General features: G+C 44.0%; 1 protein-coding gene across 1 annotated transcript in view; it reads left to right on the forward strand.

Annotated features, from left to right (window-relative positions):
• Positions 1 to 891: 891 nt before the first annotated feature.
• LOC310931757 (voltage-dependent L-type calcium channel subunit alpha-1D-like) overlaps positions 892 to 24,187 on the forward strand; it is a gene marked incomplete at its 3' end in the record, with an annotated part of 31,467 nt that continues 8,171 nt past the window's right edge. The window contains 29 exon segments of the mRNA XM_083894987.1: positions 892 to 1,122; positions 1,345 to 1,445; positions 2,177 to 2,282; positions 2,470 to 2,609; positions 3,106 to 3,257; positions 4,246 to 4,398; positions 4,494 to 4,690; positions 4,763 to 4,866; positions 4,950 to 5,101; positions 5,175 to 5,249; positions 5,324 to 5,405; positions 6,364 to 6,390; positions 6,471 to 6,631; positions 6,714 to 6,939; positions 8,169 to 8,376; positions 8,470 to 8,590; positions 8,660 to 8,732; positions 8,805 to 8,826; positions 9,006 to 9,081; positions 9,572 to 9,674; positions 9,805 to 9,934; positions 10,644 to 10,703; positions 10,781 to 10,887; positions 11,141 to 11,228; positions 11,316 to 11,423; positions 11,534 to 11,586; positions 11,684 to 11,830; positions 12,260 to 12,461; positions 12,543 to 12,701. Of these exon segments, the coding sequence (XP_083751113.1) occupies positions 1,042 to 1,122; positions 1,345 to 1,445; positions 2,177 to 2,282; positions 2,470 to 2,609; positions 3,106 to 3,257; positions 4,246 to 4,398; positions 4,494 to 4,690; positions 4,763 to 4,866; positions 4,950 to 5,101; positions 5,175 to 5,249; positions 5,324 to 5,405; positions 6,364 to 6,390; positions 6,471 to 6,631; positions 6,714 to 6,939; positions 8,169 to 8,376; positions 8,470 to 8,590; positions 8,660 to 8,732; positions 8,805 to 8,826; positions 9,006 to 9,081; positions 9,572 to 9,674; positions 9,805 to 9,934; positions 10,644 to 10,703; positions 10,781 to 10,887; positions 11,141 to 11,228; positions 11,316 to 11,423; positions 11,534 to 11,586; positions 11,684 to 11,830; positions 12,260 to 12,461; positions 12,543 to 12,701 (3,414 nt within the window). The 5' untranslated portion in view covers positions 892 to 1,041.

Genomic DNA, 24,187 nt, shown 5'->3' on the forward strand with positions numbered 1-24,187 from the left:
CATTCTGGGAAACAGGAAATCTAGGAAGTCACTAAACAAAGGCCGAGAGAGATAATCTCACCATCATCTCCAGCACTAGTGTGTGTGTGTTCATGGTCCTCAGGTACTAACACATAAACCATGGTTCAAATCATTCTCACACACACACACACACACACACACACACACACAGAGATCTAGGTCACAGCTGTTCACTACAATATCTGTTTTCACCTCCTCTGGAAACTCTCTCTCTCCTTGTTAATATGTTGACTGACAAAATACCATGTTAGCATGTTTAACAACATGTTAGCGTGTTTCAACAACATGTCATCGTGTTTCAACAACATGTCCGGGTGTGTCAACAACATGTTAGCTTGTTTAACAACATGTTAGCGTGTTTCAACAACATGTCATCGTGTTTCAACAACATGTCATTGTGTTTCAACAACATGTCAGCGTGTGTCAATAACATGTTAGCTTGTTTAACAACATGTTAGCGTCTTTTAACAACATGTTAGTGTGTTTTAACAACATGTTAGCATGTTTTAAACATGTTAGCATTTTTAACAACATGTTAGTGTGTTTAATAACATATTAGCATTTTTAACAGCATATTAGAGTGTTAAACAACATGTTAGCGTGTTTCAACAACATGTCATCGTGTTTCAACAATATGTCAGCGTGTGTCAACAACATGTTAGCGTGTTTTAACCTCTGAAAACAAGCTGAATAACCTGTGATGACCTTGCGGACACACTGAATTTAAGTTCCTGGTCAGACTGAAGTCTCGTAACCATGGCAACAGTCATCAGTGACATTACAGTTGCACAGTAATTCCAACAGGCTATTAGCACTGATGCTAATGATCAAGTCTTCTGTCTTGTGTCTCCAGGTGTCGGGCATAACGGCTATGCCAACGCTGTGGATGGAGAGGAGGGAGGAGGCGAGGGTGAGCAAGAAGAGGAGGAGGGGGATGGAGACGGAGGAGGAGGAGGAGGCGAGAAGAGGGACACAGAGTGGGATGAAGAGCTGGACGGAGAGAATGAGGGAGGAGTGGGTATGACAAGAACTGACACACTCCACTCAACCACAAGTTCAACTGGAACACAGAGGAGGAGAGGACAACATGGCAAGAAACAGGTGAGACAACACGCCAACAACATGCTAACAACACGCTAACAAACAGGTGAGACAACACGCCAACAACATGCTAACAACACCGTAACAGGTGAGACAACACGCCAACAACATGCTAACAAACAGGTGAGACAACATGCTAACAAAACAAAACAGGTGAGACATAATGCTAACAATGATGATGATTGTGATGACGAAGATGATGGTGATGAAGATGCTCCTCAGGTTCAGGGCAGTAATCAGGTGCAGCGAGCTCCTCGAGCGTTATACTGTCTGAAACTCAACAACCCAATCAGACGAGCTGCTCTGTCCATCGTCGAGTGGAAGTATCCTTATCTCTGACCAATCACCTGTCAGCTTTGTATCACATCACAACAGACCCCGCCCCCGTGTTTAGCCTGACATGTTAGCGATGTTTGCTAACATGTATAACACACATAACACTCACTGTACATTTGAGAAACACATGACTTTGGTTTTTTGGTCCGCAGACACCAGTAGGGGGCGACATTATGTGTACAGTAAAATGATGTGAAGTGGTGAATATCACTGCATTATATGCTGAGGAATGAGAGCGTGGGGTGTGACTGCCAAATAATGAGCCATTCGCTACATCCACCAAGACACTGACTGCCAAATAAGGAGCCATTCTCTACATTCACCAAGACACTGACTGCCAAATAATGAGCCATTCTCTACATCCACCAAGACACTGCCTGTCAAATAATGAGCCATTCTCTACATCCACCAAGACACTGACTGCCAAATAATGAGCCATTCTCTACATCCACCAAGACACTGACTGACAAATAATGAGCCATTCTCTACATCCACCAAGACACTGCCTGCCAAATAATGAGCCATTCTCTACATCCACCAAGACACTGACTGACAAATAATGAGCCATTCTCTACATCCACCAAGACACTGACGGCCAAATAATGAGCCGTTAGCTATATCCACCTGTCAAATGTGTTGTCATGTCTCGTGAGAGTCGTGGTCATCTGTAGTAAAAATGAACTTTGACCCTGCTGAGCATCCTTAATGTGTGCCTCAGACCGTTTGACGTCTTCATCCTGTTAGCAATCTTTGCTAACTGTGTGGCTCTGGGTGTGTCCAAACCGTTTCCTGAGGACGACTCTAACTCTACCAACCATGACCTGGTGAGTCCCCCACACTAACAACTACACACTTGGACGTACACAGTGTCCTCCTGTGTCCAGTCTTTGTGCTAAGCTAGGCTAAAGCCAACTGCTACCACTCGTTGGTAAGCTAAACCAATCAGGAAGAAGATGCGACAGTGCTCTGCTGTGATTGGTCAGAGAGGTGACAGTGCTTGGGTTGTTTCAGGAACAAGTGGAGTACATCTTCCTCATCATCTTCACCGTGGAGACCTTCCTGAAGATCCTGGCCTACGGGCTGGTCATGCACCCGAGCTCCTACATACGCAACGGATGGAACCTTCTGGACTTTGTCATCGTCATCGTCGGGTCAGGAGTACACACTGAGTACACACCTATACTAGATAATGAGTACACACTATACTTCATACGGAGTACACAGTGTGTGTGTGTATGTGTCTACACTCTGCTCTAAATACACTCGTCTTCTCCGCTGCACCAAACTCGATCTGTCACCGTGACAACACAGTCCACTGCACTGACACCATCACAGTTACATGAATAAACTCAACCATGCAGCGCTAACGCTAAGCTAAGTGAGGTTATAGTAAAGTGTGACGATCAATATATGCTCCGCCCCTCATGGGACCACACAGGTGAGACCTGTAACGTAGACACTGTGGTTACATTGTTGCAGTTGTTTGTAAATTATTCACAACAACAGAATTTAATGATTTTTATCGTCCAGACTTTATAATAAATACTGATTCTTGCCTAGCGTGAATCCAGAAATCTGTATCTGCTCTGTGATACAGATGACTCTGTTCATCAGCTCTTATCCCTGCGATTGTTGTCGTTGATGCAGATTGTTCAGCGTCGTCTTGGAGACGATGACTCATAAATCCGGCGAGCAGGCCACCACGCACCACATGCCGGGAAAACCTGGAGGTCTGGACGTCAAAGCTCTGAGGGCCTTCAGGGTCCTGAGGCCCCTGAGACTGGTCTCTGGTGTCCCCAGTGAGTCACAATATCATGTTTTTCACAAAGATGGTCATGAGAGTTACTGACACTTCTTTATCTCACTATTAGACAGACTGAAGCCCAATTTATACTCCTGCGTAAAGTGCTAACCTCTACGTAGGTTACGCAGAGCCTCTGCGTCGTCTCCTGCTGCACAAAATATAAGTGTCCGTCACTCCGTCAAGGGACAACTGAGACGCCAAGGGCTGCGATTGGTCCTCAGGACAGGCCGAGCTAACGCTGCTCTGTGCTGGCTCACAGTGCGCACTGAGCGTCCACAGAGGCGGAGCTGATCACCGCCGACAAAGTCGCTGCCAAACTATAAATATGTTATATCTTAATACACACATCACATGTTTAGAATCTAAATGGCTAATTTCTCGCCTCAAATTATCTTAAAACTGCGTTCCGTGACACAGAAAAGTGAGAAATGGCCACTGTTTCAATGTTATTCCGCTGCAACAACAACAACAGTCTTTCTCTCTCGGACGCCATTGCTCACTGTAACCAGAAGCACAACAACCTTGCGTGGCGACCCCTACTGATCTGGCGGGAAATTGCAGTGCTTATCCGTCACCACGACGGAGAAGTATGAAGGCTCCAGTGGTCTCCACTGGTTACGCAGTCGGATAACGCATTACGCCGTCGGAGAAGTATAATGTGGCCTTAACAGGAAACTGAAGTTTGTAAACCACTCACTCTCCCACACCAAAGCCCATAGAGAAAATCAGTGGTTTTAGCTCGCGGGGACACAGGAGCTGCTGGTCTACTGCTGCCTCGTGTGGTCACTTTGTGTCACTGAGGTCAACTTGGACAAAGAATTTCAGATGCCGAAGTCACAGAATAAGACATTTGAACTTAGTGATGGAGGCAGCAGTGGATCAACAACTCCTGTGTGCTGTGATGTTAAAATCACTGATTTTCCCTATGGGCTTTGGTGTGGGAGAGTGAGTGGTGTTGGAGTCTAATAACCTGTGTGTGTCAGGTCTTCAGATCGTGTTGAACTCCATCATGAAGGCCATGGTTCCTCTCCTCCACATCGCTCTGCTCGTTCTCTTCGTCATCATCATCTACGCCATCATCGGCCTGGAGCTCTTCATCGGCCGCATGCACAGGACCTGCTACTACACGGCGAACAGTAATCCCCAGATTATTCATCCGATTCTTGCCGTAACCTGCTCACTCTCTCTCTCTCTCCACGTTCTGAAGACTCTGTCCTGTGCGACTGTGCAGACATGTACGTGGAGGACGACCCGGTGCCGTGTGCGTTCGCGGGTCACGGCCGTCAGTGTGCGGTGAACGGCTCGGAGTGTCGGGGAGGGTGGGACGGCCCCAACGGAGGAATCACCAACTTTGACAACTTCTTCTTCGCCATGTTGACGGTGTTTCAGTGCATCACCATGGAGGGATGGACGGACGTCCTCTACTGGGTAAACCACGGTTGACTTTATCACAGAATCACGTCTTCATCCTCTCATCTCACTCTCTGTCCTCGTCTCCAGATGAACGACGCCATCGGCTTCGAGCTGCCGTGGGTTTATTTCGTCAGTCTGGTGATCTTCGGCTCGTTCTTCGTACTCAACCTGGTTCTGGGAGTTCTCAGCGGGTCAGTCGCACGGACCCTGACCTTTACCTCGATGTGTGTGAATGAATGTGAAGAAACGAATGACTGTTGTGTGGACTCTGCAGGGAGTTCAGTAAAGAGAGGGAGAAGGCCAAGGCTCGGGGGGATTTCCAGAAGCTCCGTGAGAAGCAGCAGATGGAGGAGGATCTGTGTGGGTACATGGACTGGATCACTCAGGCTGAAGACATGGACGAACTGGACGAGGACGGACACTCACGTAAGACAGGGTCATGTGACGGGGACGGTGAGTGGACCAACGCAAGTCTCTAACATCTGTGTCCCTGTCTCAGATCCATCTCTTCGAGACCTTTCAGACAAGAAGAGAGGGAAGTTTGGATGGTTCAGTCACTCCAACGACACACATGGTGACACACACACACACACACACATGCCGTGTGACATAAATGGTGAGGTGTTAACCTGTGTCTCTGTGTCTTAGCAAGTCTTCCTGCCAGTGAAACAGCGTCTGAAAACACTGTAAACATTGATGAAGAACACACTAACTGCTGCCAGGCCTGCTGGTAACACACACACACACACACACACACACACACACACACACACTGACATAATAACCTAAATTGTCCTCAGTCTCCACAAATGTCTCTAAAAATAACTGGAGAAACATAAAAGTCCTGGAGGACACAACGTCCACTGAAAGGTCTCTTTGGCCCCGTCCCAATTTCTCCCCTAACCCTACATTTTGCGTGTTCACGTGCGAGGGGAAATGCGATTTTGCCGTTATAATCAACCCTCAAAATGTAGTGAGCTCTGATGCGGGCTTAAAAACGAAGTGATGATGCTTTGCGAATTCATTGAGCCGGCTGATATTTTTCAACAAAGATGGCGGCCACATCTGCCGAGGAACTATTTCGTTGTAATATATTTTCGCAAAATAAGCACGTTACAATGTCGAAATGTGTTGGAATATGTTGGTTTGATATACATCCACAGGACCGCTGAGCTTGAACTATTGCTAGCTAGCTCTAATACATCTGGGTAATTTTCGGGCATACACTCTCGAAATAGCTGCTAGCTAGCTCTGCTACATCTGGGTAGTTTTGTCAGTGGTTTGGATGTGTGTACCGGCGTTCACTTGAACACGAATATCCTGGACTTCAGATTTCAATCACATTCGTGATTTAGCGTTTACGAAGATTAGGAAAAACACAACAGCTGGATCCGCCAGCATTTTTCCTGAATGAAAATAGTAGCTCTCTCCACCGGTAGAATTGTCAACATGTGACATAGGTTAGCACGTTCGTTGCGTTCACTACGCTAATTTGCATATAGTGGCGTCCCAATTCCACTTCCCTCAACGAGGGGAATTCACAGTTGAGGACACTCAAAACCAAGGGGACATTTTAAGGGCGACGGTATTGAGACGGGGCCAAAATGTTTGTGAGGACAGACCCGTCCCTCTGCAGTCATGTGACAGAGTCTTAGACAGGAAACTGACCTAACTTCCTGTGGTTTCAGTGGCCAGGTGATGAAGATCAGATGCTGGTGAGTTCACGGACCTTCAGACTCAGGAGGTGAGAGAGCGACACACTCTCCTCTAATGTCTCTCTCTCTCTCGCCGTCAGTCGTAAGTTGCGTCGCTGGAATCGCGTCTTTCGCAGAAACTGTCGCACAGCCGTGAAGTCGGTGACGTTTTATTGGGTCGTCCTGCTGCTCGTCTTCCTCAACACGTCGCTCAGCGCCTCAGAACACTACGACCAACCCGATTGGCTGACACAAGTCCAGGGTAACCACACCCACTCGCTGTGATCAGATGATGTCATGCGTGCGATGATGATGATGATGATGATGTCACGTTGTCTCCACAGACATCGCCAACAAGGTGCTGCTGTCTCTGTTCACCGTGGAGATGCTGCTGAAGATGTACAGCCTGGGCCTCGCTCACTACTTCGTGGCGTTCTTCAACCGCTTCGACTGTTTCGTGGTGTGCGGCGGGATCGTGGAGACGATCCTGGTGGAGCTGGACATCATGCCACCGCTGGGAATCTCCGTGCTGCGCTGCGTCCGCCTGCTGCGGATCTTCAAGGTCACACGGTGAGAGAAGGCCCACAGCTCATCCTGGAGGCTTCAGAGGGCAAAGGTCACAGATCGGTTGACCTGTCATGTGATTGGTGTGATGTCGTCATGCGTCTGCTCAGTACCTGGACCTCCTCCTGAACCTGAACCTCCTCATGACCTGAATCTCCTTCAGAACCTGAACCTGCCTCAGTACCTAAACCTACTCCTTACCTGGACCTCCTCATTACTTGAACCTCCTCATGACCCAAACATCCTTCAGAACTTGAACCTCCCTCAGTACCTAAATCTCCTCCTGACCTGGACCTCCTCATGATCCAAACCTCTTTCATAACCTGAACCTCCTCATTACTTGAACTTCCTCATAACCTAAACCTCCTTCACAATCGGAACCTCCTTCAGAACCTGAACCTCCTTCAGTACCTGAACCTCCCTCAGTACCTAAACCTCCTCCTTACCTGGACCTCCTCATTACTTGAACCTCCTCATGACCCAAACATCCTTCAGAACTTGAACCTCCCTCAGTACCTAAATCTCCTCCTGACCTGGACCTCCTCATGATCCAAACCTCCTTCAGAACCTGAACCTCCTCATTACTTGAACTTCCTCATAACCTGAACCTCCTTCAGAATCTGAACCTTCTTCAGTACCTGAACCTCCCTCAGTACCTAAACCTCCCCATGACCTGGACCTCCTCATGACCCCAACAACCTTCAGAACCTGAACCTCCTAATGACCAAAACCTCCTTCAGAACCTGAACCTCCTCACGACCTGAACCTCCTTCAGAACCTGAACCTCCCTCAGTACCTGATCCTCCTCAGTACCTGATCCTCCTCATTACCGGATCCTCCTCGTGACCCAAACGTCTTTCAGGACCTGGACCTCCTCATGACCCAAACCTCTTTCAGAACCTGAACCTCCCCATGACCTGGGCCACCTCATTACTTAAACCTCCTTCGGAAACCTGAACCTCCTCAGTACCTAAACCTCCTCAGTACCTAAACCTCCTCATGACCTGGACCTCCTCATGACCCAAACATCCTTCAGAACCTGAACCTCCACATGACCTGAATCTCCTAATGACGTAAACCTTGTGAGGGAGGTTTAGGTACAGAACTTCCCTCAGTACCTAAACCTCCTCATGACCTGAACCTTACCATGACCTCCTCATGACCCAAACCTCCTCCTGAACCTCCCTCAGTACCTGAACCTCCTGAACCACATGTCATCTTGTCTCTCTGCTCAGACACTGGACGGCTCTGTCCAACCTGGTGGCCTCACTGCTGAACTCCATGAAGTCCATCGCGTCGCTGTTGCTCCTCCTCTTCCTGTTCCTCATCATCTTCGCTCTGCTCGGGATGCAGCTGTTCGGAGGGAAGTTCAACTTTGACGAGACTCAAACCAAACGCAGCACCTTCGACTCGTTCCCGCAGGCGCTGCTCACCTGCTTCCAGGTACCACCCCCCCGCTCTGACATCACACACAGGTCAAAGGTCATCACAGGTCACAGGTCATCACAGGTGGATTGATGCGTCCTCTGTGTTCAGATCCTGACAGGCGAGGACTGGAACGTGGTCATGTACGACGGCATCATGGCGTACGGCGGCCCGGTGTTTCCTGGGATGATCGTGTGCGTTTACTTCGTCATTCTCTTCATCTGTGGAAACTGTATCCTTCAGTGTGTGTGTGTGTGTGTGTATGTAGCATGTTAAACATTGCATGTTCTTAGCGTGTCAGACATCCTGCTGAACGTTTTCTTGGCCATCGCTGTGGACAACCTCGCTGGAGGAGACGGAGACAAGAAGAAGGAGTAAGTGATGGGTGGACGGAGGGGGGAGGTGAGGAGGAGGGACAGCTCATTTCCTGTTTCCTGTTTTCACAGAAAGAAGAAGGAGGGAGCAGAGGAGGAGGCAGGGAGAGAGGAGGAGGAGGAGGAGGAGGAGGAGGAGGAGGAGGAGGCTGAAGGAGGAGAAGTGAAGGTTTGTCTCGTTTGTTTTCAGTTGTTTCTATGGAGACTAAACTGTTTCATTCTGGTCAGTTTGATCAGATTCTAATGGATCTGGTTCCTCGTTCTCCTCTGCAGGTCAACATTGATGAAGACACCGAGTATGAGGAGGAGGAGCCAGAGGAGGAGGAAGAGCTTCATGAAGGAGATGATGGTCAGTTTTCATCAAACACCTGATCCTCCAACCTGAGCCTCAACTTCATCATGACCTGGACCTCCTCATGACCTGAACCTCCTCGTGACCTGGACCTCATCATGACCTGGACCGCCTCATGACCTGGAGCTCCTCATGACATGAACCTCACCATGACCTGGAGCTCCTCATGACCTGGACCTCCTCATGACCTGGACCTCCTCATGACCTGGACCTCATCATGACCTGGACCTCCTCATGACATGAACCTCCTCATGACCTGGAGCTCCTCATGACATGAACCTCACCATGACCCGAATCTCCTCATGACCTGGACCTCCTCATGACATGAACCTCACCATGACCTGGAGCTCCTCATGACATGAACCTCACCATGACCTGGACCTCCTCATGACCTGAATCTCCCCATGACCTGGACCTCCTCATGACCTGGACCTCCTCATGACCTGGACCTCCTCATGAGCTTGTCTCTCTTCTCTTGTTCCGTCAGATGGTGGTGTCCAGTTAAAGATGGCCGACCTGGCTCCTCCTAAAGAAAAGGTGCTTCCAATCCCAGAAGGCAGTGCGTTCTTCTGTCTGAGTAAGACAAACCCGTAAGTGAGACTGATGTGGGCGTGTCCAACAATGTTCATTAGCATGAACATTAGCACAAGGTTTCTATGATGATGTAACTTGTTGGTCAGTTTGTTGTTATAAACGTGTCTCTGGCTCCGCCCCACCCAGGATCCGTGTGGGCTGTCACACTCTGATCCACCACCACATCTTCACCAACCTCATCCTCGTCTTCATCATCCTCAGCAGCTGCTCATTGGCCGCTGAGGATCCAATCAGAGCCCACTCCTTCAGGAACAACGTGAGTCGACACGCAGTTACTGAAATGTAGCATGGTTGCTAAGCTAAGTCAGAGGCGTGCGTGCGTGCCTCAGCTGGGCCACGGATGATGTCACCGGTATGCCTCTGTGGTTTGAGCGGGGGGGCGGAGCCTCAGCAGATTACACAGCAGAAGTGGGTCAGTGACTAACCGGGTTAAAGAAACACACACACACACACACCCTAACCCCTGGGGGAGATGGTAGCTCAGTTTCAACTCGAAGGTTGTGGGTTTGATTCCCAGTGCCGCCAGATGCCGATGTGTCCTTGAGCAAGACACTTAGACTGGACAGTGTGTGAATGAGTTTTAAACGTGAGTGATCGGAAACTGTGAATGAGTGAACTGTCATGTAAAAGCAGCTTTGAAAAGAGATATATGAATACAGAGCACTTACACACACACAGCAGCTGTCTTTATGCTAGATGTAGCAATTAGCAGCAGCTGATGAAGACTTTGAACACACACACACACACACACACACAGATGTCTAATTAGTAAAAAAAAATATATATATATATTTAAATAATCATTTACATTTCGGTCACATGATCAGAAAATAACTAAACTACAGCTGAAATTTATATTCCTGCCTAATCTCAAATTATAAATGATGATTAAATAGGAGTTGGAAATACGGTGTGTTCCAGTAGTACTTGGCAGTCATATTCTGTGTGTGTGTGTGTGTGTGTAGATCCTGGGTTATGCAGATTACGCCTTCACCTCCATCTTCACTGTGGAGATCCTGTTAAAGGTCAGTCGAGATGATGTCACCGAGTCGGCCATGTTGTGTAGCATGAATGCTAACGTGGGAGTGTGTGTGTGTGTCAGATGACGGTCCATGGAGCGTTCCTCCACCAGGGTTCCTTCTGCAGGAACTGGTTTAATCTGCTGGATCTTCTGGTCGTCAGCGTCTCACTCGTCTCCTTCTTCTTACAGTCAGTATCAACATCACATGCTCGTCTGTGATTGGACGATAATAATAATGATAATGATAATAATAATATTAATAATAATGACGCCCCCTATGTTTTATTACACTTAGTACAGTCTGGTTGATCCCTGTTGTTATTTTTACAGCTAACAAGTTAGCAACAGTATGCTGTCGTGTTAGCAGCTCACATTAGCACGAGTTTGAGCAGCACTGAAACGGTGTGCACTGCCCCCTGCTGTGTGTCTGTGTGTCTGCAGCTCCAGTGCCATCTCTGTGGTGAAGATCCTCCGAGTCCTCAGGGTCCTGAGACCTTTGAGAGCCATCAACAGAGCTAAAGGACTGAAGGTAGCAAAACAGGAGACGCAGTTAAAGAAACAGTCATAGATGCATGTCTCACACTCACAGAGACAAACGTGTGTGTGTGTGTTACAGCACGTGGTGCAGTGTGTGTTCGTAGCGATCAGGACAATCGGAAACATCATGATCGTGACAACGTTGCTTCAGTTCATGTTCGCCTGCATCGGTGTCCAGCTGTTCAAGGTTCTCTTTGTTTAATTATGTGTTTATTTATTTCAACACTTGACCGAGACGAGAGTCACGTGACTGTGTGCACGGTCTGAGTCTGACATGACTTCCTGTTTGTGTTCCAGGGTAAATTCTACCGCTGCACAGACGAAGCCAAATACACACCTGAGCAGTGCAAGTACGTATGTGTGAGACGTGTGACGCGCGTGAGAGCGACGTCACTGAGACACTGACGACTGTGTGTGCGTGTGTGTGTGTCTCTCTCTCTCTCTCAGGGGGACGTTTGTCGTCTATAAAGACGGTGATGTCACTCACCCGATGGTCAGAGAGCGTCTGTGGCACAACAGTGACTTTAACTTTGATAACGTGTTGATGGGGATGATGGCGCTGTTCACCGTCTCCACCTTTGAGGGCTGGCCTGCGTGAGTCTGTCATTTTCATCAGCATCATCTTCATCAGCACCGTCAGGAAACTGAAGTCTGTAAACCACTCACTCTCCCACACCAAACCCCATAGAGAAAATCAGTGATTTTAGCTCACAGGGACACGAGCTGCTGGTCTACTGCTGCCTCGTGTGGTCACTTTGTGTCACTGAGGTCAATCTGAACAAAGGATTTCAGAGGCCGAATTGACAAAATAAGACATTTGAACTTAGTGATGGAGGCAGCAGTGGATCAACAACTCATGTGAACTCCTGTGTCTCTGTGATGTTAAAATCACTGATTTCTCTATGGGGTTTGGTGTGGGAGAGTGAGTGGTGATAAAGCCTCTGTGTCAGGCTGTTTCTCAGCAGCAGGGGGCGCTCTCAGCACAGTCAGTAGCACACATACTGCCCCCTCCCATTCTTCCAGGCTTCTGTACAAGGCCATCGATGCCAACGGCGAGAACTCCGGTCCCATCTACAACTACCGCGTGGAGATCTCCATCTTCTTCATCGTCTACATCATCATCATCGCCTTCTTCATGATGAACATCTTCGTCGGCTTCGTCATCATCACCTTCAGAGAGCAGGGAGAGCAGGAGTACAAGAACTGTGAGCTGGACAAGAACCAGGTACCACACAACCTGACTGTCCACACCTGTCCGTCCACACCTGTCTGTCAAACTCCAACGATGTGTGTGTGTGTGTTTCAGCGTCAGTGTGTGGAGTACGCTCTGAAGGCTCAGCCTCTCAAACTCTACATCCCTAAAAACCCGGTCCAGTATAAGTTCTGGTCCATCATCAACTCCACGGGGTTTGAATACGTCATGTTTGTTCTGATTCTGCTCAACACCGTCACTCTGGCTGTTCAGGTGAGCTTCAGGTTGCTTTTCACTTTAAAGCATTGGAGATCGTTTTAGCCAAGCAGCCTTTCATTTTCTGCACTTCTACAATCAACGTTTTAGTCTAAGTATGCTGTTCTTATGTCTGCGACAAGCCATTTAGTCAGTTTTTCAGAGAGAAATGCATCTACAACATGTGCTGGCGTCATCCTTAAAGGGATAGTTCGGAATTTTGGACATGAGACCCACTTTCCAACTGAGCTGGTGTGATGGAGACGTTTTCAAGAAATTTCATTCAGTTCTTCTAGTTGCCGAGTTCGCTGGTGCTATGGCTAGCGCAAGTCAATGGTACAAGTTAGCATGGCATTAGAAACACTCATACCGACTCCACAGTGCACCCAAGGCAAATCAATTAAAGCGGACCTAGACCTGAAGTTCCAATTAACGCTGTTAATTAACGCTGTGTGTATCTGCGTCATTACCTTGTTTACGAAGCCCTGAAGGTTCTAAACAAACAAGTTCAGCCACTGCTGAGAACGCTGTGTTTTATTGTAATCTCGGGCTCAGCGAGATCTCGTAAACACCGGTTCTACAGAACAGCAGATCGTTCTGTTCTGGGCACTAGTCCGGGCATCTCCGGTTGCGTACATTGAACCGCAGAAGAAGAAGAATAACGTCCGTTGTGGAGGTGTTTCACGAGCGACAGTGTCTTCTGACTCTGGGTCAAAGGTCGTCAAAGGGACTGCGGCGGGGAGTCGAGAAGAAGCTATTTTTAAACACTGTTAAAACAATGTTTTGATAAAGAGTAGCAGTGCATCCACCGTTCCCAGAGGGGGGAGCTGCGCTTCTGAGAGCTGGTGTGCTGAATATGTCACTTCCGGGTATTGGCCAAAAACAAGACCGTTGGGAAGCCGGGGTGAGAGTTGAGTCTGAAATATCACGGCTGGGAAACGTCACAAAAAAGGATTTCTATCGGCTCGTTTACAGCAACTAGGAGGTTTTTGACCTTAAAAACAAGTTAATGTATGCAAGTAGACCTCCATAACTAACATATGTGCAACAGGACCACTCTATGCGAGCTTTAAAACACTAGACCATGGGTGTCAAACTCTGACCCGCGGGCCAAATGTGGCCCGCCGTGTAAATTCATTTGGCCCTTGAGGCAATATCAAATTAACATTAGGGCTGGCCCGCCGGTATTATTATACACTTATCTATGTGAGCAACTTTTCTCCTCAATGAAGATGACGAAAACGTCTCACAGGATACGTCCGACTGATGAACACCTTCGTTCGATAATGAAGGTTGCCTGAGCTCAAAGCCTGAACCCCGACATTAATGAACTAGCATCCAAGAAAAGATGCCAGGTATCTGTCTTGGGCACATCAGATTAGATCAGTGTGTCGCAAACTGAGCAGTAAAAAGGCCTGAATGGTTGATTTATTCATTATTTTATTTTCAAATTTATTAGCTTGTGGAAAAAGTTAATGTTGATATTTACCTCAGAAGGCTGCAAATAGAAAAGAGGCATTAAATGGTTTTTTTAAATTTTATTTAATATGCCATTGATGTTTTTTGAAAGTTGATTTTGCACTATTAAGTTATATAAGCGTTGCTTGTTCCATATTCAGTGTTAAAGCAAATCAGTGTAGCAAACTGAGCAATAATTAACGTTTTATTCATGCACTTTCTCTTGCTACTTCAAGGCTTGAATATTTGATTCATTCATTATTGTTATTTTATTTTCAAATTTATTATTAGCCTGTGGAAAAAGTTTATGTTGATATTAACCTCAGAAGGCTGCAAATAGAAAAGAGGCATTCAATTTTTATCCATCCATTATCTACCGCTTATCCTGTATTTAGGGTGCATTCAATTTTTATTTAAATTTTATTTGATATGCCATTGATATTTTTTAACTATTATTATTATTATTATTATTTGAAACTCCATTTTGCATGTCACTATAAAGTTATAGCCCGCGGCTTTGTTCAGTTTTAAATTTTGGCCCACTCTGTATTTGAGTTTGACACCCCTGCACTAGACTATTGATCCGTGTTGATAATATCTGAAACAAAACTAACCTCACATCGCATGAATCATCCATTTTTGCTCTGGTTAGTTGTCAAGTAACCACAACACTGCAACAGAGAAGCGTACAGGACACAGTAGCCCAATACTTGTACAATACTTGGATTAAATAAAAATATTAGATTGGAAAACTAACCTCGGGGAAATATGGTAATTCAGTGCGCATTTCTGAACTGTGAAAATAAAACCTACAGGTGGCAACCGTCATGCACGTATCAGTCCACCGCCGCCATAGCCTAACAGGAAGTATGACACTGCTGCTGAGACATAGATCCTTCAAATTGCAAGGTTGGTTTTATTTCAAACATTCTATCAACACAGATATGTACATCGATAGTCTGCCGTTACAATTGATTTGCCTCGGGTGCACTGTGGAGTTGGTATGAGTGTTTCTAATGCCATGCTAACTTGTACCATTGACTTGTGCTAGCCATAGCACCAGCGAACTCTGCAACTAGAAGAACTGAATGAAATTTCTTGAAAACGTCTCCATCACGTCGGCTGAGTTGGGAAAATAGGTCTTATGTCCAAAATTCCGAACTATCCCTTTAAATAAGGGCCATCTGATAATGAACTCTACACTCCTATTATTTTGACCACGGCCTTTTCAATTAATTATTAAACTACAGACTCAGGAGCATGCTTACCTTGGGTCTATTGGTTTTCGATGACTACTACACCTACTGGTAAATGATTTGCCAAAAACAGTGATTGATCTAGTTAGACATGTTATTTTTAACACAACTGTATAGGCTCGTCTTATTAATTTAATCCCAGTGTTTTATAGCGTTTAAAGAAAGAACATTTGCTCAATAACTAAACTGCTCTCAGGTGTGAATCTTTCAGAATCTCACGATTTGATTAAAAATCGATTTGTGATTGAAAACATTTTTTGCAATTCAGAATCTTTTCTGACTGAATTGGGAATCCAAGTAAACCGTTGACAAGGTGACCAAGAATTTCACATCTTCAAGTTCAAAGAATAAGGACAAGTCAACCATCAAGTTAAAGATAAATATTTCTTTTACTATAAGAAAAAGGGGGTAACAAAGTTTACAATGTTATGAATGTGCAATCGTGGGTTGTCGTCCTAGGCAGAGCGTCATTGGTCCAACTTCTGAAAATAGAGTTGAAATACTTTAATATAAAATAAATGTGGATTTTCTTTTTTTAAAAAGTCAATACCATGTGAAAGAACGTACCTGAAGACGTCCTGTGGTCAAGAGGTGAGGAAGGGTGTGGTGTCCAACATGGAGTAGGGAAAAAAAAAAAAAGGGTAGAATTAGACAAGTCGTAAGAAGAAAAACAAACAAATGATATCTTCAGGTCGCTCACCTGGTCAGGTGTGACAGGTCTTCTCGTCCCAGTTTGTTCCCTGCTCTACACTGACTGTACTAAACCTCTACCACCAACCACAAATCAGATCATGCTCTGAAGATTTGATGAAATCAAACCAATACCTACTCAATATCAGCTAACACGTGTCTGTAGTTAGCCGTCATCCGTGACCATCGTTTGGCATCGACGGCCACTCGGTTCCACGACATAAGCGGCTTGTGAGGTCGTTAGCATGATGCTAAATCCTCACGTCTTGGTCGGCTGCCTGAAGAACTGCAAATCTCCCAGTCGCCCAGACAGAGTCCCTTCTCTGATTCTGCAGCCTCGCCACAAAGCTTCTCCGCTCGAACCCTCGTTCTGCCGAGCATGAAATCAACTCCACTTTCCTGTCCTTGGACCTCGTCGTCTCCCCCTGCTGCCTTCCCACGCTCACTGCTGCCGTCGTCACCTCAGCTGGAGGGAGCCGTGTCTCGACTCGCTGCGTCTTCACGTGTCGGGCAAGATGCGTCGCGAGACTACGGACGAAGCAGACGCCCCGAAAATGCTCGAGCCAAATTTGACGCAAATGCTTCACTTTGTTTTGTCTACAAGTGATGGACAAATGTGTCCGTGCTAATCGTTTGATTTGGAAAGTCAAGACGTATCACGATGGGCCGAGTCACAGAATCAGATGGATCCTTGTCTGATTTTGGAAACTGCTCAATCATGGTACGCCACACCAGGTCAGGATTTGTGGCCGGATTTCCTCACACACAGAGAAGAAGGGGAAGGACGAAAAGCCTTACCATCATACGAGTCGACTCAATTTACCTCGTTCTCTGTGGTGTGAAGGAGAACCGGCTCGTTAAATCCTGACCAATATTTCAATATTTGAGCAACTTTATCACTCAAATATCGATTCTATAACCTCAAAAGGTTTTGGTGGTCAGGTTACTGACCCCAAAAATGTCAAATTGAATAAGTCTTGTAAACCAGTGAAGCATTTGGGTAAATTAGGTCGAGCATTTTAAGGCGTCTGCTTCGTCCGTAGTCTCGTGACGCATCTTACCCAACACGTGAAGACGCAGCGAGTCAGGACACGGCTACCTTCAGCAGAGATGACAACGACAGCAGCGAGCGTCGGAAGGCGGCGGGGAGGGAAGATGAGATCTGAGGACAGGAAAGCGGAGTTGATTTCGTGCTCGGCGAAACGAGGGTTCGAGCAGAGAAGCTTTGCGGCGAGGCTGCGGAATCAGAGAAGGAACTTTACCTGAGCAACTGGGAGACGTGCAGTTCTTCAGGCAGCCGGCCAAGACGTGAGGATTAAGCATCGTCCCAACGACTTCACAAGCCGCCCACGTCGTGGAACCGAGCAGCTGTCGACACCAAACGAAAGTCACGGATAATAGCGAACTACAAACGATTGTTAGCTGAAATCGCTAGTCTGGTGAGGAGTTAGCCTTACACCAGTCGCCAGCTTCGCAAATAAGAGGCAAAATACAACTTATGTTTATACTACCAAGGTTAACTACAAAGCTACCAATTATGGTACACTTTGATAGACTGAAGCTAATTTGTGAAATTCAGCCCACAGAATAAAGTTTAATTTTGTATCAAGAGTTTTGGAGTAACCGTTACGTTAAATAGTACGAGTTGTCTCGCTGCCAGGTTTGTTTCCTCCTAAAGAACTCTTAACGCGCTCTAATCCTGCAAACCTACCCTGTGACGGACGATCCAATGTGGCAGATCGTCCAGGATTATACCTAACCTCAGCCCTAAAAGATACTAGTAACGTGCGATTTTAGCAGGGGGAAGATTAAAATCCCCCTGCTGGGAGGCCTCCCAACATGACACGCAAAAATGAACACAGAAGGTTCAACTCGAGTGTTTAGCAGGAAGTAAACTTGGCAGAGCGAGACAAGTCAGACGCAAATGTCCGATTCCAGTTGATGATAAAATGTCGGTTTAGGTGGTGAGGGATAAACTACCAAAGCTAACGTTAGCTTCACGATCAAATCAAGAAGCAGTTTTAAATCTGATCAACGCAATTAGCAGCTGATAAAAAGTAATAACTCCTCTGGTCATTTACAGCACACTTTAGACGAGCTACAAGACCAGACTGAGACAGACAGACGGACAAGACGGGAAACGCAGACAGACGGACAAGACGGGAAACACAAAGACGGACAAGATGGGAAACACAAAGACTGTAAACACCGAGACAGACGGACAAGACGGGAAACAGAGACAGACTGACAAGACGGGAAACAAAGACAGACGGACAAGACGGGAAACACCGAGACAGACGGACAAATTGTGCAAATAAAGGCCTTTTTTACTGAACAGCGATGCAAATCAAATTTGTTTAAAGTCATTGTGTCAGGCATTCTAAATGCTTAGATGCTAAACTACTTTAAATAGACGGGAGACAGACAAGACTAGACAGACGGACAATTAAAAAAAAAAAAAATGCATCGCAAAAGGCCTTGATACTTAGTTAAAAGGGTAAAATTGACCCATTTTGAAGACGTTTTAAATGTGCATTTTAGGCAACTTCTTGGTCGACTAAAGCCAATGAGTGTTTCTTAAACTAGGTTCTAAAGGTCACGTCAGTCCAAGTCAGTCATCACACTCACTCAATCCAGTCAGGAGGAAAACTTAGTAAGAAAAACAGATCAAAGTTGATAGATGAGAATGAAGAGAGATGTGAGAAAGTTCAGCAGGACAGTGCAGTGCAGAGCTGCACTTACCATTTCAAACTAATTTAAACGCAACTACAAAAACGCATTACATAATTTAAAATCCTTCCAGCGAAGGACGGTTGGTCCACCGTCGAAGAATCTGAAAATGAAAAGTTATTTCCACCTACCATGAATGATGTAAAACGACTAGACGCGCAAAACATGTGACTAAACATAATCGAAATGGGCCGTGAGGGTAGACGGCCGTCATTGCCCGCTTGGATTATGTGATGTCCAGCAATACAAATAGGCCGCGAGGGTAGACGGCCATCATTGCCCACTTGTATTGACAGGACCTATAGTTTTACAAAAGGCACTGGCATGGCACGGAGGCCACAGTAAAAGCCATGTACTAGGGTCTACTTTTAGGGTCAAAATGACACGTATATATTTAGGGTTAAGTGCTTATTTATGGCCACGTTGAGAAAGGGGAAAAAGTAGAAGCACAATTATGACATTTGAGGGCAAGAACAAAGCCTTGTGACGCAAAAACATCCAGTGTTGCATTTACTACCGTCTATTTAACATCTGGTCCTCCAAACATCATGGAAAAAAACAAAAACCTGTTCTACTTTCAAAGGGAGGAGCGGCACTAGTGGCCGAGAAATTCGAATATTCACTCTGGGTGAATAAAGAAAGGGGACAGCCGGAAAGAAGCGGGATAGCGGTTTTTCGGTGAGTTGGCTGTCCGCGCCTGCACTAGCACGTCATTTGCCAACAGCCAACTACGGAAGACCGAGTACAACACAAGACGCCACACAATGAATATTTTATTTTATTTATTCCCCTAGTCTGGAAAAAAAAATATAAAAAAATAAAAAACAGGAGGCCAAGAATGTAGCCTCCCAATGAACGAAAAATTGGACTCACCCGCCGTCGATAGGCCCTAAAAAGGAAAAGTTATTAGCATACCGACGCTACCTCAACGTGAACTGCCGAGCATAAACTCAAGTTTTCAATCCCAACATTCAACGTCAGCATTCGTTCAAAGACGGGCTGCCAAAGAGCCTTAAAACTAACCACATTCGCACAAATCGCTCAGCAGTTCGACCAGAAAGCTAACTACGGAGGACCAGATTAACGTAGAGACCGCCACGTCTCTCTGTAGCTAAGATGTGCAACCATCGGCTATTTGATAGGAGGAAAAGCAGGGAGAAGAGAAAGAACGTGGCCATGTTGGAACTAACGACAGTTTCACTACATTCATGGAAAGCTGGATAGATACCAAAAGAGCCGGGGACGCGGCGGCCACCCGGAATTAAAGTGCTGGACACCTACAGTTCTGAAGATCTTCATGAAGGTCAACCTGGAAAAATAAGGAGAAAAACACAGTTTTAGAGTCCAATTTTGTCATTGTGGCCACTCTGGGTACTGCAACAAAAACACTCCTCGAGACGTGGACTTTTATATTTTTAGATCATGGAGTTTCAAATTTATAAAACCTTCCTAAAAGGCCATAAAAAGCCCAGAAAAATCGCAGTCAGGTGGTGTCTCGGGACTCGGTGAACTGTACGATATGAAAAATATGAACAAATGAAGGCTTTTTCGTTTACATTTTTAAAAAATATTACAACAAAACAGGTTTTAGTCATTTATTCGTTGCTCGTTAGCATTTATTTTCAAACTTATCATCGACGTATTAAGGAATCATTGAGGAGAGGAGATGGGAGGGAGGTCGCGTTGTCTTATCGTCACCATCTGTTCATAAAGTCACTGATGTATGTGATGAACACATGAATTAGTGAAAGAATGCAGAGTTATAAAACCACCGTTACTGCTCCTAATAATTTGATCATGTTAGAATGTGCAGGTTTATTTTAATATAGATAAGTTGGCTTTATTTGTAAACATGGTTAATATTCAATGGAATTGTTTTAATCATCATAAAAGTATGTGTCATTTTCTTGGACAATAATATATAAAATCCACGAGTTCTGTGACACCATTTTTGATTATTAGCATACAGTACATCAGTGGATGGAAAATCAAGCAAAAACACAAACTAATAGCCAAAATCATTTGAATAAACCATTAAATTGTTAATTTTAACCCTTTAATTACATCATTATACTCTGCAGGTTTCAGCAAGTCAAATTTAGGACTTTTTAAAGCCACTTTCAATTGAATTTACGACAGAAAACACTAAATATAAGCGATAGTTGGGAGTCCTGCTGTATTACAACCCAAGAACAGCATGTGTCATTCAAGTTTACTTTGTTTATTGAACATAAAGGGGTAAAAAAACATACAAAAACACAAAATATACATCAATTATGGCACATTTAGTCTCTACATCCCTTTCTGTTTATTAATCTGTTAAAATCCGTTAAAGTAATGCATGTTAATTAGCGCTAGTTATTTTCACATTTAACCCAATTATTAAAAAGTTTGTGTTTGTAGTAAATTATTCCTAAACAGTTTCGCTCACCTTTAAAAAAAAATTCCGTCTTTGTTCAGCTTGGAAAAGTCTGACCTGGTCTCCGCGATCAGGAAGCACAAGTTTGTTCCTTTAAAGAAATTAATAAAGAAAAGTCTTTAAATGACAAGTCTGAATCTGCCTTTAAACATTTCACACATCAAATTTTTTATAATCTTTCCAATTATATATATTATTCATTACTAGTGACATTGACTGCAACAGTGATTTAATGTTTTAACGCTGAAATTAAGCAAATAAGCCAACATTCAACCAAAAAGGCAAACACTAAGCTAAAGCTAAGGAGGGATTATTTCAGCTAAAATTGAGTTTACAATGAAGCTCAGCTTGGCTAAGATTTAGCTAATGCTAGAGAGCAAAATAAAATATTTAAATACAAAAAAATGTAACATATATAAATATTTAAAATTTAAAAAATTTAAACATTTAAAAAATTAAAAAATATAAAAAAAAATAAAAACATTAAAAAATATTAAAACATTAAAAAATATTAAAAAATTTAAAAATATTAAAAAATATTAAAACAATTTAAAAATATTAAAACATTTAAAACATTTAAAAATATTAAAACATTTAAAATCTAAAAGTGCAAAGTACAATATTCAAATACAAAAAAATAAAATTAAACATTTTAAAAACATTTAAAACAATTAAAATATTTAAAAAAACAATTAAAATATTTTAACATTTTAAAATAATTTAAAATATTTAAACAATTAAAATATTAAAGGCACACATGGAGATCGACAAAAACAACAATAGGCTATAGTAAGCAACAATAATAGTAAACGAGGCAAAATTGAGCTTATGAGCAGGGCTAACATCTAGCTAATGCCAATTTTGAAAAATAAAGCCAAGTTTAAAGGAAAATTTAGCAAACAATGAGGCACAGATTATGCCAACGTTACAGCAAGGTGGATTTTTAGAACCAACATTAAGCCAAAACAGAGATTTTGAGCATGACTTGCACTGAGACAAGGCTAAATTTGAAGAAATGCAGCTTCCTTTAAGTAAGCCAGGGTTTCTAACCCCTGGTCCTGGGGAGCTACTGTTCTGCATGTTTTAGGCATTTACCTGCTCAAACACACCTGATTCAAATGGTCAGCTCATCAGTAAGCTCTGCTAAAACCAGATAACGACCCATTTATTTGAATCAGGTGCGTTTGAGCAGACAAAATTGCGATGACAATGAGATACAGCAGGGCTAACGTTTAGCTAAGGCCGATTTTGAGCAAATAAAGCCAACTTTAAATGAAAATTAAGCAAACAATGAAGCATAGCTTATGCCAACATTAAACCAAGCCAAAGTTGAGCTTTTAAGCATGGCTTACAGTGAGCTAAGGCTAAACGTGATGAAATACAGTTTACTTTAAGCCACAATTGAGCTGACAATGACAAGCAGGGGGCTAACATTTAGCTAATGCCAATTTTGAGCAAATAAAGCCAACTTTAAATGAAAATTAAACAATAAGGCATATCTTATGCTAACATTAAGCTAAGCCATAGTTGAGCTTTTAAGCATGGCCAACACTGAGCTAAGGCTAACTTTGAAGAAATATAGTTTACTTTAAGCCAAAATGTAGGCAACAATGGGGTACAAGGAGGGGGCTAACATTTAGCTAATGCCAATTTTGAGCACACATGGAGATCGACAAAAACAACAATAGGCTATAGTAAGCAACAATAATAGTAAACGAGGCAAAATTGAGCTTATGAGCAGGGCTAACATCTAGCTAATGCCAATTTTGAAAAATAAAGCCAAGTTTAAAGGAAAATTTAGCAAACAATGAGGCACAGATTATGCCAACGTTACAGCAAGGTGGATTTTTAGAACCAACATTAAGCCAAAACAGAGATGTTGAGCATGACTTGCACTGAGCCAAGGCTAAATTTGAAGAAATGCAGCTTCCTTTAAGTAAGCCAGGGTTTCTAACCCCTGGTCCTGGGGAGCTACTGTTCTGCATGTTTTAGGCATTTACCTGCTCAAACACACCTGATTCAAATGGTCAGCTCATCAGTAAGCTCTGCTAAAACCAGATAACGACCCATTTATTTGAATCAGGTGTGTTTGAGCAGACAAAATTGCGATGACAATGAGATACAGCAGGGCTAAAGTTTAGCTAAGGCCGATTTTGAGCAAATAAAGCCAACTTTAAATGAAAATTAAGCAAACAATGAAGCATAGCTTATGCCAACATTAAACCAAGCCAAAGTTGAGCTTTTAAGCATGGCTTACAGTGAGCTAAGGCTAAACGTGATGAAATACAGTTTACTTTAAGCCACAATTGAGCTGACAATGACAAGCAGGGGGCTAACATTTAGCTAATGCCAATTTTGAGCAAATAAAGCCAACTTTAAATGAAAAGTAAGCAAACAATGAGGTATATCTTATGCTACATTAAGTTAAGGCCAATAATTAAAACCAACATTAAGCCAAAGTTGAGCTTTTAAGCATGTTAACACTGTGCTAAGGCTAATTTTGAAGAAATACAGTTTACTTTAAGCCAAAATGAAGCTGACAATGGGGTACAAGCAGGGGGCTAACATTTAGCTAATGCCAATTTTGAGCAAATAAAGCCAACTTTAAATGAAAATTAAACAATAAGGCATATCTTATGCTAACATTAAGCTAAGCCATAGTTGAGCTTTTAAGCATGGCCAACACTGAGCTAAGGCTAACTTTGAAGAAATATAGTTTACTTTAAGCCAAAATGTAGGCAACAATGGGGTACAAGGAGGGGGCTAACATTTAGCTAATGCCAATTTTGAGTAAATAAATTCAACTTTAAATGAAAAGTAAGCATACAATGAGGCATATCTTATGCTACATTAAGTTTAGGCCGATAAACATTAAGATTAAGCCAGAGTTGAGCTTTTACGCATGGCTAACACCGAGTTAATAGTAAATTTGAAGAAACGCTTAATTAAAC

This window comes from Microchirus variegatus (assembly GCF_963457635.1).
Source record: "Microchirus variegatus genome assembly, chromosome: 9".
In the NCBI taxonomy this organism is placed as follows: domain Eukaryota; kingdom Metazoa; phylum Chordata; class Actinopteri; order Pleuronectiformes; family Soleidae; genus Microchirus; species Microchirus variegatus.